The sequence below is a fragment of the Phoca vitulina genome, unplaced genomic scaffold, assembly GCF_004348235.1.
Source record: "Phoca vitulina isolate PV1807 unplaced genomic scaffold, GSC_HSeal_1.0 scaffold11, whole genome shotgun sequence".
Taxonomy (NCBI): Eukaryota; Metazoa; Chordata; class Mammalia; order Carnivora; family Phocidae; genus Phoca; species Phoca vitulina.
In genome coordinates, this window is record NW_022589714.1 from 23,167,268 (window position 1) to 23,180,904 (window position 13,637).

The following is a 13,637-nucleotide window of genomic DNA, read 5'->3' on the forward strand; positions in this document are numbered from 1 at the left end:
TTATTTTCTTTAAACCAGTGCCGTGTAAGTGCATGTCATTCAAGAGCATAACTGATTTTTTTCCAAATAGAGTGAAGCAGCCCAAGTTTAAAACAACAGGTAGTAGTGGGGCCCTCGCAAACTGGAATATCTATGTAGATATTAATATAGAATTAACTTTTCTAACACTATGGCAGCTAGCAAAATATATTTTGGGGCTATGGGCCACCTGTTTGCTACTCCTGATTTGAACCGACATTACCATCATTTTTCTCTTTTCTTCTTTTCTTTTTTCAGATTTCATCACTTTAAAAATTGTGTTTTTAAATTTGTAAAATTCTCAAATTACCTTGAAATAAGTCACTTTTATCATATTTCTGATCTCAAGCCCATCGGTATTTGGGAATGCTGGAAATGACTCTTCAGTTTCTGATGTTCACTATAAAATAAGGAAGGGACCAAAAAGTATGCCTCAGAGAGTGGTTAGCAACACTTATAGATCTAGGTAGCCCTAGAATAATGGTCATATATGGTTATATATGGGGCAGATCTGATATATTCTGAGTGACATAAGTTGTGATGAGCACTGGGTGATGTATGGAAATGTTGAATTACTATATAGTACACCTGAAACTAATATTGCACTATATGTTAACTAACTGGAATTTAAATAAAAACTTAAAAAAAAATAGTAGAGAGAAGAAAAAAGGTCTAAAATATTTTAAATCATAATTCCTTATACAGTAAGAAAGTATAATTTTCAAATATGCTACTTATAATGCAATGTTACCTATTAAAATTATGGAGGTCATACATAATATATTATGGAAAATGTAAACTTTGAGTACCTGATATATTAACCTATTTCATAATAGAATTAGCCATAATATATTTTGGACCCCATCCAAGAAATTTAACTACCAGAGAACCAAAACATTTATTAAAAATTAGATCAGACATGTAAACTGATATCAGCATAAATCTAAAATATTTTATTCTTAATACTTTCTCAAATATAAGATAGCTTCGGAAGCCAAACTTCCCGAATTCAAGTTAACAGTATTTATTAAATGACTATATATCTCTGAGAAACAATTATTAATATGTAAATGTGAAATTGTAAATCTCAAGCATGTGTTTATTCACCACATTGGCAATACATTATTAAAATACCTCTATATTTTCACCATGAAGTTTTATCACATCAGAAGCTTTGTTTTAGTACAATTAACATATGATGTTCAGTGCGTATTAAGTATAAAATTAATAGTACATCCAAATTCATGCAGGGCTTATCTGATGAAAATATCAATTCACATCGGGAGTATGGAATATTTATAAACAAGAACTAATAAAAATAGTAACTGTATTTTCTGGTAAAAAAAAAATAACAGCAAAACAAGGCAATATGCTTAAAAAGTATTTCCTGATAAAATGGTGATGTTTTAACATAGCCCATAGTTAACAAATTAGATGTGGGGAAAAAAAACATTTTTTTTGTTTCTTTGTTTTAAATTTTAAACAGATTATGGTTGTTTGTTTATTTATTTTACCTGTGGTATCCAATTTAATTCCCCAGGTTCTCATCTGGCTTCATTCTTAGCTTCTTAGCCCAGAATAGTCAACATTCAAAAAGCATATTTCTTGATAATAAATGGAAGCTTTATTTCCTAACACCAATCTCTGTCTTTCAGACCCTTTGCTAATTTAAAGTTATCTATTGTTGTTTTTCTTTTCAAATAATTCATCAATCTGCAGAGAATATCTCTATCTACACAGAAAGTTAATTTTGACTGCAGTTTTTGTTACTTGCCAATTTGCATCAGTATCCAAACTTGAATTTATAAATATTTTTAAAAATATCATTATGATTGATTATACTCTACAATGTCTTAATTACATATTATATAACATTTGATTTTAATTTGTTAACATACATAATGTCATATATAACATATAAGGAACACAACTGATCCCAAAGTTGTAAAATTTATTTACAACTATGCTTGTATATTTATTATTTTGATTCACTGCGAGGTTAAAAACTGGGATGCCACATGAAAAAATAAAACATAATAGTAGTAAAATCCTGCCTAAAGAGCTGCCATCCTTGTATCTCCCTTGTCTCTTCTTGACAGCTGTGAGCTGGTTTTCTTTAAAAGCCCAGGTACACGTGCTGTTCAGAAGCATGGCTACAGAAATCTAGAAGCCAGCTAAATACCACACAGTGTACTGAAAATTCTCTTGCCACCCAGGACCTCAAAGTTTAATGAGAGCAATAGCAGGTACACACACAGAGGCAGAGTGGAGTGTAGATTACATGGTAAATCTCAGGTATAATGAAGAACTCAGGGACTGACTAGAAGCAGCCATTTTTAGAATTCATGCTGTCACCACTTCCTTGAGATGCGTCAGAAACTGTTCTTTTTCTATCATTAATGATAAAACAGAGGACAGATTCTGATTATTACTTTTAAAAGTTGATGATAAAATGTGAAAGCTCTTTTTAACTAAGGCTTAAGTAGTTCAATATTAACTTTCAGATCACTACCCACTTTAATCTACCTTGTCACACAAAAAGGAGTTAACTTCTGGTTTATTAAACCTAAAACACTCAAGGAGAAGTAAATTGATGTAAAAGTAACCTATTTATCATAGGTATTGTTTACTGACAAATAGAGAAGAAAAAAATTGGATATTGTCATTGTTGCTTTGCAAACTGTTACCAAATGTTTATGTGATTGTTTTTATTTCAAAATTGAAGTTTTAAAGTTAAATAGAACTGAGCAAAATAGTTATTTAGAGAATACTGTAGAGAGCTGTGAATTCACATTTTCTTTGGTTAAAAGTGAAATGCATTTAGTTGAATGCAACATTCTTTAGAATAATTAGCATTACCCATACCGTTATTAAAGGGATATTATTTTCTCTTATCTCTTGTTCTCAGTGGTTAATGGCTACTCTTGCTTATGCAATCCGGGTTTTGCTGGCTTAAGATGTGAACAAGACATTGATGATTGTATCCTGAATGCCTGTGAGCACAATTCTACCTGCAAAGATCTTCATCTCGTTAGTATCCATGAATATTATTAATTTATCTTAATCTGGGCTAGCATAAATTAACTCCTACAAATATAGTTAACATCTGTGTATATGTCAAGGTGATATATACATATATATATACTTATTAGGATTAGAAAACAGAAACTCAAGCAATATTATTTTAACTTAATAATAATAAAAAAGTGTTCCATTCATAATTACATATAAGTTGATGTAAATATTATAGAATAGCAAAATCATTCTTTGGATTCACAATTCTTGGTAATATTGAATTTGTGTAAACTTTCAGAAATTATTCTAAAAATGACATTAGTCTTATATACTTTTATATAATTCAAGGTATTATATACACATGTAGTATATTTCATTGACATTTATAATCTTACATTTTATCTTGCTTTCTATCTGCGTGTTGTGTACTTCCATCATTTCCTTCATTCATCTGTGTTGGTGCTGTCCCTTCAGTACGTATCCATTTGTCATCACCTCTGTCACAAGCATGTGCCATTCTGCCTTAAACGGACTGTGACACAGTTGGCAAATCAATGGGATCCCTTCGGGCTTCTCATTTTTCAGAAAGCCTGACATAAAAAATACCTACTCAAGGTGGGTTCACTGACTGACTTGAGAAAATAGATGACATACAACACAGGTTAATGCTGCACAACTAGTGTAGGCTTACAGTTTAGCCTTTTAGCAACAAAGCCGATTTTCACCAAAAGACTACACTAGTTAAAGTTAGAAGAAAATGTTTTGAAAAACAGACTCGTTTTCATTGACATATTTTGACTATCAGTGTACTGACATTGTTTGTTTTTACAATGAAAGGCTAATTTGTGGCAAATTGTTTCTTTCCCACAAGGAAGGCAGGCATCTAAATGGAGAATTACAATTAACATTTAGATGGGTAGGACCAGAAATGGAGGGTGCATCAGTTACCTAGCTACAATTTAGGTATACTTAATGGCCCTGTTGCTTTGTCTTTATTCGTATCAGATGCTTTGTCTTAGTTAGTCATTCTAACTGCATTCCACTTTGGGGGACTCCTGAAGGAGTGGACATGTGACTTTATGCTGGTCTCTGAGATGAGTGATTTTTCTGGGGAAAGCCTTCCTCACTGGTGTATCCTCACTGGATGTAAGGAAAAGGTAGGTGTGACCTCTTCTAGACCTTCCAACAACTAGATTTTATACATGTAATTACTGTTGCCATTTTCAGAGCCCAAGGAAGGGAGTGGGGTGCCGCCTAATGATAAGTAACCCTGAAGACAGCAGAGCTGAGAGACAGAAGAAACCTGGTCCTTGACCAATAGTAGAACTCCTGACTGAAACCCCCTTAGTCTAATTATGTAAGATCACTCATGGCTTATTTTTTAATATGGCTTGAGCCAGAGTTCCTTTTACCTGCAGGTAAATCATTTAGTTTTCATAATGCAGTTAAGCTTTATTTTAGCCTATGATTTCAGTGATAACTTCAGCAATAATAGGAGTTTATTGTAGTAGAAAGAGCTTCATACCCAAAACCATAAGATTCCACTTCTAGACCTGACCTTGCCACAGCTATCTGTGTGATACTAAGCCAGTTGTTTGACAAGGTAGAGACCGCAGCTTTAGAAAGTGTATCATATCAAATCATAGAACTTGCAAGGATAGTATTCTCTTACTTATTCATTTTATAAATTGCCAGTTAGAAGCTATTCATACTAACTTTAGGCTAGTAATAGTTTAAAATCTTAACTCCTACTTCCAGAAACTATTATAATAAGAGTAAAGAAAAATAAGAATTTTAAAAAGTGGGACTTAAACGAACAGAGTAGAATAGTGGTTAACAGCAGCTGGAGGGTGGGGGAAATAAGTAGATGCTAGTCAAAGGGCACAAGCCTTCAGTTATAAGATGAATAAACTGCAGGGGTCTCATGTACTTCATGGTAACTGTAGTTAATAATACTGTATCGTATAAATGAAATCTGTTAAGAGAGTAGATCTACACACACACACATACGGTGACTTTGTGATGGGATGGATGTAGCTTTAAATTAACATTTTTACATTTGCAGCATTTCCTTATGATTATATGTAGCATCATGAATGTGAGTTTAGATAAAAAGCAGAAAATCAGAAGACTCTGAAACCAGGATGAGAAGTATTTTGTAACAATGAGCCAGTTTCCTTCTTTCTCTTCTTTCTGGTTCAGTAAACCTGAGAAAACAATGAGAGAGAAAAGAGAAATTTGAATGCTTAGCACATAACAAGACACAAATGTTAAGAATGGGTAGAATAAGATTTATTCTCTCATGTAACTTTCTTAGGTATATTCGAGAATAAGTATTTTTCTGTGGTTATTTAAATATATATGATCAAATTATTCAAGTATTTTCTCCTCTCATTTTACTTGCATTTTCCTCTATATCTTACATGAATAAGGAATGCTTAATTTTGATAACAGCAGAAGAAACAAAACTAGCGCAGTAGAACTAACATGTGGAAAAGCCAAAGTTTTTATTCATATACAACTATGTTAAAATGTATATGTATTATGTACACTAGTATACTACAGATAGAAATGTTCTGCCAAATACTCTGGTGCAAAAATCAAACTGAATTTGTGTGTTTTCTAGTAAAAATAAAACTTCCTTTACCTTCACCGCCATATGGTTGAAAAATCCATGTTAGTCATTTGAGAGTTGCCCATTTCCTTCCTTTGGGATTGGAGAATAAATGCTGGGGGGTGGCTCAAGCCAGGATCATGAGGTAATATCCTCTGCTCATTAGTTCATCTTGGCTGCTACTGAAATTCCCATTTTGTCATCCCCATGCTACTTTCAAATATGGGCTAATCTGCCAAATGATTCCAATCCTTTCATACCAGATTTGGCTCCCAGAACCTTCTCTGCATCCCTCAAGTGCATGGTGTTTAGCTAATTAGTAGTGAGATCCCAGTTGTCCCTTCAGCATATCCAATTGGAACTACTAAAACCTCGGGTTCTGCTCTCTCTCTGGGATTACAAACCCTCCATCAGTGTGGAATTAGTCCAACTGTTCTCTGTCCAAATACAAAAACCTTCACTTCTTTCATGCCTCCTCTCTCCATAAAGATTTGCTTAATCTCACTTGATAGAAATTAACAGAGACTCTGACTTAGGGTCAGAGTTTGGGAGCTCTAGAATTCTTCAAATACACAGAACTGCTTAATACTCCTTGATGGAGAAAAGAAAAATATCATTTTTGTAGCAAAAAAAAAAAAAAAAAAGATAGTAACAAATTTTATTCTCAATAATTTCTGTTATATGGGAATGTGACAAAATTTATCAAATCTCATATGTCTTAGCTCTTATATATAATCTCTACTATTCCTGTATCGTATAATGATATTGCTTTTAAGTCATGGGTCCTATAGAATATCATCTGAAATATTAAACCTCAAAAAAAGTTTTTCTTATTCAGTTTTTTTAAACTTGATTAGGTTAAACATCTTGTAAGTTTTGAATAACTCACTAGGGTGCCTGGGTGGCTCATTTGGCTAGCATCTGACTTTGGCTGAGGTCATGATCCTAGGGTCCTGGGATCAAGCCCCATGTCAGGCTCTTTACTCAGGGAGGAGCCTGCTTTTCCCTCTCCCTCTGCCTCCCGCTCCCCCTGCTTGTGCTTGCTCTCTCTCTCTCTGTCAAATAAATAAATAAAATCTTAAAATTATTTAAAAAAAAGGAGTAGCGAGAACATTTGGAGATTGTCTGACTTTGAGATGGATTTGTTCAATGATTTATTGCAAGTTACAACTTAGTAGAACCATAAAATGAAGAACTGTTAGAATAGTCACTCATATCCACTCTATGTGGCACTATTTTATTAATTTAAGAAAAATATAGCTTTCCATTTTATTTAAATACCAGAATATGCATAAACAAGTACCTACTATTGTACTTTTTAGTTGAATTATCAGCTTCTGCTCTAGAATCAACGAGTTGTACACAATTGTTCTTTACCAGGGAGTTGCCTTTAAAAATACATATGCTTCAAATTCTGATTCAGGGGGCGCCTGGGTGGCTCAGTCGTTAAGCGTCTGCCTTCAGCTCAGGTCATGATCCCAGGGTCCTGGGCTCGAGCCCGGCATCGGGCTCCCTGCTCTGTGGGAAGCCTGCTTCTCCCTCTTCTACTCCCCCTGCTTGTGTTCCCTCTCTCGCTGTGTCTCCCTCTGTCATAAATAAATAAAATCTTTAAAAAAAAAAAAATTCTGATTCAGTAGCTGGATCCATCTGGCACCTAGATAACTTGTAATTCCTTGTGATTTTTTTATGTGTATTTCTATTTGAAAATCACTGGACTGGCTGTCTGGATGGCACTTTCTAGCTGTAAACATCTGTGATACTGGAGGTGGAGCACAGAGGTTTTTATTTCCTGTGTCCTGACAACTCACAATTTAGCACCTTAAAAGAGAAGTAAAGGGTGGTCTGAAAAATCGAGAGTTTTATCCTCCTGAGTTTTTAGGAGTGTATTTCATTGTATCTTCTCTATTGGATTCTTCCATCTGTTTTGGTGCTTTTGTTTTTAAGACAAAAGGAATAAATCTAAATTTTTCATTCCAATCCTTTTGTGAGGGAGATAATAATATATTGTTTTCTCCTCACTTGTAATAACTTAGTGAAGTGTTACTCTCTTTATATTGACATTTGCTGATTAGAAAATCTATGCATAAATTATAGCTTTTCATACAGGCTGGGTATAATGGTTCAAATCATTTTTAGAGTATTATAAATAATCAATGACTGATTAATTATAATGATACCCCAGAGGTTCAGTTAAGTCTTTTGATTAACTTGATTAGTTTCAACATCTTCAGTACTGAATGTATAGCCAAAAGTTTAATCTACATCTTGGGGCATTAGCTAACAACCAAACACATTGTTAAAAAAGGCATTGCATTGATTAGGTAACACAAACTGAAGACCTTTGGTCATGTCTATTCTAAATAACCTACCTTTGTTTATATAGAATAAAATCTGCCTACTTTTTTTATTGCTCAGATCTCTACCTTTCATTATACAGATCCTTACTTTAAGAATTTATGGAGAATAATTTAACATTACATTTATGAAAGTAGTTCATTATGATGGGTGTCAGCTTTCTATTGTTCCTACAATAGAGTAGGTAATAGAATTGTTTCTCTTGTATAATCCAAGACTAATATAAAATTTTAGTTCATTCATTTGATGACTCGTATAATTCTTTCAACATATTCCTCTCAATGGTAAATTTTGATCACAGTTAGTTAATGTCTATCTGAAGTACTTCATTTCTTCCCCTCCAATCTGTTGTTTTGAACCTGTCATGGCTTTGAAATAGATAATCAAATCTTTTAGAATTATATGCAAAATAAAAGTAAACAGAACCTAAGAAAATATTTGTTGATCCACCTGAGTAAAGACATACATGAGCTTTAATAACTTTGGACTTGTAAAGTCTATTTTGGAAGTTCAGACATATTTTCCCTTGTTTCTTATTCCAAGACTCATTACAGAGAAGTGAGATTTACAGATGGTTGAATTTTGAGGTTTAAGAAATCTATCAAGCAGAACTGAATTTCATAAATATTGTGTGAGAACATAATTGATCAGAGAGGAATTTTCCATTTTCAGACTCTCTAATAAAAATGGACAGTTTGCAGAAATAGTCCAGCTTAAAAAAATGATTCAGAACTGATTGAATATCATTTGCATTGCCAATATTAGCCAAAATGCATCAATAAATGGGTTTATTTTCAAAGAATTATGAGACAGATTAAGCTTCAAATTATTTCAATAAAACATTGTATTGTACTTTTATATTATTATTTGCTACCTTTACATAACTGTAATTAAGACTCCACTCTAGGCTTCACAATTTATATCTAAGAACTTAGTGGATAGTTACAGTCCAAAATAATTTCAGTTTTTTCCTAGAAACCATCCTTTCTGCCATTTGGATAGATGCCATTTTTAATTGGTTATGTTTATATAAGAATATTTTTAAAAGCTATTATGTTGCACACCTACACACACAAGAAAAGTTGACTTCAACAATTGATTATTAACTGACAAGAACAATGGTCAAGGACAGTAAATCTTTCATCTCCATCAGTAAAGAACTCCATTATGTTCTAACTATGTCATATAGAATTTATCAATAGTGGAAATTCCAAGAAACTCTGAATTAGGAAGTGGATATATATATGTGGAAGTCATCGTATGTGCAAATGTATATGCACACATGTGTGTGCATACACAGAAAAGAGAATATATCATTGTTCTTTACTCTTTTGCCAACCATCCTAGCTTAAACAGAAATCAAGAGCTTTCCAAAATCAAGCTGTGGAGCCCAGGTCAATTAATATTTGAACTTATTTTGGTTCTAATATGTACATATTAATTAGAGCTCACAGATAAGTAGCCTCTGTATGTAAATTGATAAAAAAAAAATTTGGTTTGAAACAATAGAGTGTGGCCTGTGTCATCATCTTGATTATAGTGGGGTTAAATTTTGCAGCCTACCCTTCCAAACCCAAAGGCTGCATGTACAAAAGAGGATGGGCTTTTGAGATTAATAGCTTTGCCTTCACTAGCTGTGTTACCACGAACAAATCACTTAAACTTTCTAAGCCTCAATCAGTTCATTTTAATAATGGACATATTAATAGCAACTTTGTTATGGACATATTAATAGCAGGATTATTATGAAGATTAGATGAGATGCTGCCTGTAAATTGTTTAACATAGTACCTGCCACATATCAAGCAATTAATAAATATATGCCATGTTCATGATGATGATGATGATGATGACGATGATTTAATTGTTGAGAGAGAGAGAGGTGAGGAGGAGAGAGAGGGAGGGAGGGAAAGAGGAAGAAATAAAGAGAAGGAGAAAGAAAACAAACGATAAGGAATAAATGAATGAATGCACTGCATGGTGAGGTCTTTATATCTCTTTAACTGTTTTTAGATTTTCTCATAGAGTTAGAAACCCATGGAGTTTGTACTTATGCCAAGGTCCCAGAGATTCGAGGGCGGCTGATAGCTTTTAGATTTACATGATCTCAGGCCGTGGGGACTCTTGAGCGCCCCCTTAGGGTTTGCTGTGAGATTGCTACATTTCTGGTGAAACGCTGCATCTGATAGACACAAAGCAAAACACCTTGGCCTGATCCTTCTCTTCAGGCCTTTAATCTAACTAACGTCACTTAAGTCTTATTAGCCCCACAGTCTTCCACGTCAGTTCCTCTGATTTAAGTTACTGGCCTTTTCTGCCCCCCCCCCCCCCGAGTAAGAAAATCTCCCTTCATCAAACTGCTGTGCTGAAGAGAGGGAGACAAAAAATTTATCCTTTGTACTTAAAAAAAAAATTGAAATAAAAACTCAAAAGAGACCAATGTGGTTGGCATGAATATAAATGTGAATGAGTATTTGAACATAGAGATACACATATAGGCCTAAAGTGTTATTACTGATCCCATGACTTTTTAAAATATACAGTCAAGGGCTAATTGCTTATCAGAAAATGTAGATAACACTTCTTTTTCTGTAGTTTGCCTTTCCAGGACTTTTTTTTTTTTTTTAATAATTCAGTGGTATATCATAGAAGATGTATTTTACAAAGAAAAAACATGAGGTTCGTCAAAATGAAGCCGTTTTCTCGTGGTCCCCCAGTAACATATAGCAGTTAGGGCACGTCTGCAGGTCACATGCTTCTCTCAAGATTCTCTTTCTATCCTAGACCATGCTGCACCTCTCAAAGCAACAGGGCTTGAGTGCAGGTTGCCCACTGGACTCACAAAACTAGGGAGGATGAAAATCCCCAAAGCAAGTCAGTATTTCAGACACTCCACAATACATCACAATCACCTGTGCCGTTCCTAAAACTACATGCTTATTTTGGACTCACGTCCTGAGGATTTTGATGTATTATATTAGAAGTGAGGTCTGAGCCTCTGCATTTTTAAAATACTGCACAGTAGATTCACATGTAGAGCTGTAGTGCATAAAAATTGGGCCATCCATGTTCACTGGACTGCATGGAGAAGAGTACAGCCATGGCGATAGTTTATGTTTGTAAGCCTCTGTTCGGAGAACTGAGCACCAGCCTATGCTAATCTGCACCTGAAGCTTGGACTGAGAGATGTCCTAAGAGGTGTTGGGAGGACAGGTTGATTCAGAGAATGGTCCTATCAGCAGATGATAGGGACTAAACCTTAAGTGTCAGTGTCTCATCAACAGAATACCTGGGTCCAAGGAGAATTTGCAGCTAGAATTCTAAAAAGTAAATTTAGGATTAAGATAGAGAGTTAGTATGCTAAACATTACTTTCTCTCTCAAATGGGAACTTTTTATGGAAAAAGTGCTATCCTTGGCTAGTTCTGATGAGCTATTTTAGAAGTCCTACTCACCAAGGAAATGACTATTAAAGGACATTGGTGTGGAAAGAGCAGGCAAACCCATTAAGGGACATTGTTGAGGACTTACTTGAAAGGCTTTTGAACAGAATGAGAGGGATTTTTTCCAGAATATACAATTTTCACTATACATAATGCTTTTAGGATACTTGGAATTTCAAAGTGTGGTGCCTACATATTGCTACCCAGTGAGATTTTCCTCCCAAGATTTGGGGGGAGCTTCAGATACAAATTATATACAAGATACACTGGACACTTAGTGCTGTTAAGCAGCCTGGCATAGGCTGAGAACAGCTGTTCAATGGTTCTTGCTTAAGCCTGGCAAATAACCAGAGCTGTAGAGGGAATATTGGTTAAGAAAGGTGGAGTCATTTCTTTGTAGAAATTCAGTAAGAGAAACTTAACAGCATCTAGATACAATTGCACTGGACCTAAGAAAGGCAATGAAATACAGGAATGCCAGTCTCTAGGCTTATAAGCAGGTTACTAGAGCATTACTTACTTCTGAACTAAAAATATAGTACTGGAAAATAATTCACAGTCTTAAAAAGCTCAGCAGCTTTCCTCTTTGGTAGGATATTCAGCCTGGCAAACTCATTCAATGAGAAGCTAATGGTTACAGTAACCAAAACAAGCTATAGCTGAAGAGCTGGGGACTCAAACTACTTGAAAACTTGGATCAGTTTATCCAACTGCTTAATACTGATTGTGGGATAGGAAAGGGCTTTGATTGTTCCCTTTGTAATTGTGGTTCAGTGCATTTTAGAAGGTGGTGTGATATTTATATTTGGTCAGTGAGAGATTGGCAGAATCAGAAACAGGTTATGGAGCATAAAAAGCACTCCTGGAGTGGGATGGGAAATTAAGGAGACTCTAGCAATAGGCATTAAGAGAAAGCTGAGAGTTGGTGAAAGTGTCATGAGGTAATAGGAGTCTAAGAGGAAATACTCAGAAATACATTGCAGATTGATAATTGCTGCTCCACAATACTCAGAGCAGGTATTTACTGCCTTGCAACAGATTTTAGAAATCCAATTTCCATCCTTCAGATGATTAGGAATACGTCAATTAAATGACCTCAATTCAGAAATTACCCAAGGTGACAGCATAAAATTTATTTATACAAATTAAAGCTTAAATACTGGAACTATTTAGTGAAGACAAGTATCTTCAGTAAATAATTTTTAATTTTAATTTTAAAGGATAACATTTCTCAGAATTTGGCATTTGAGATACTGTATTAAAACGTAAGAATGAATTACTTTGTATAATAGGAAAAAGGTCCTTAGGTATTGTGTTTTAATCCAGTTATAAGTATATTTTAATAAGTAAAAATTTATCCAAAATCCATTTTAATTAAAGAAAAACTCAGTTTAACAAGAAAAAAAAAATCATAAAAGTGTCCCCTGCCTTCTTTTGCATTATTAAGAACTGTTATACTGATAATCAAACATCAAAAAAATCCAAAGCTTTGAAACCTTTTTCTAAGAATGTGAACAACTGATCACTTTTCCCAAGTGGTACCAATTGCTGCATTTAAGACATCAGGGGGGAAAAAAAGCCATCAGGGAGTTTGCTCTTGCTGTGTTCTAGTAGACAGAGGAAGCAGACCAATTTTTCCTTAAAATTTGCCAATACATTTAGCTTTATCAATGCATTTCTGTCATTTGTGCATACAAGTTTTTCTTTGATCTTGTGTGATGGATTTGAATAAATATATCCACAATACACTAAAACTTCACTCTGTGTTTGTAGTATATTTTGGCATTCTGAGACAAACTAAACATACTTTTAAAATAAATGAATTTTAACTAAACCTAAAACAAAATTTAAAATTGATAGCTACATCTTTTTTTTTAACATATAATGTATTATTTGTTTCAGAGGTACAAATCTGTGATTCAACAGTCTTGCACAATTCACAGCACTCACCATAGCACATACCCTCCCCAATGTCTATCACCCACTGCATGGAGCACTGGGTGTTATATACAAACAATGAATCATGGAACACTACATCAAAAACTAATGATATAATGTATGGTGATTAACATAACAATAAAAAATTTAAAAAATAAAAAATAAAAATAAAATTGATACTACACAATTCCAAAGGAATATAATGTGCAGAACATTTTCAATTTATTACATATTGTCCAAGTGTAATTTAGTCCT

At 34.1% G+C, this 13,637-nt stretch overlaps 1 protein-coding gene across 1 annotated transcript in view; it reads left to right on the top strand.

Moving 5' to 3' along the window:
• LOC116635771 (protein eyes shut homolog) overlaps positions 1–13,637 on the top strand; it is a 215,453-nt gene that overhangs the window by 44,355 nt on the left and 157,461 nt on the right. Inside the window, exon 5 of the mRNA XM_032410091.1 lies at positions 2,927–3,048. Coding sequence (XP_032265982.1) covers positions 2,927–3,048 — 122 coding nt within the window. The remainder of the gene's footprint in view (positions 1–2,926; positions 3,049–13,637) is intronic.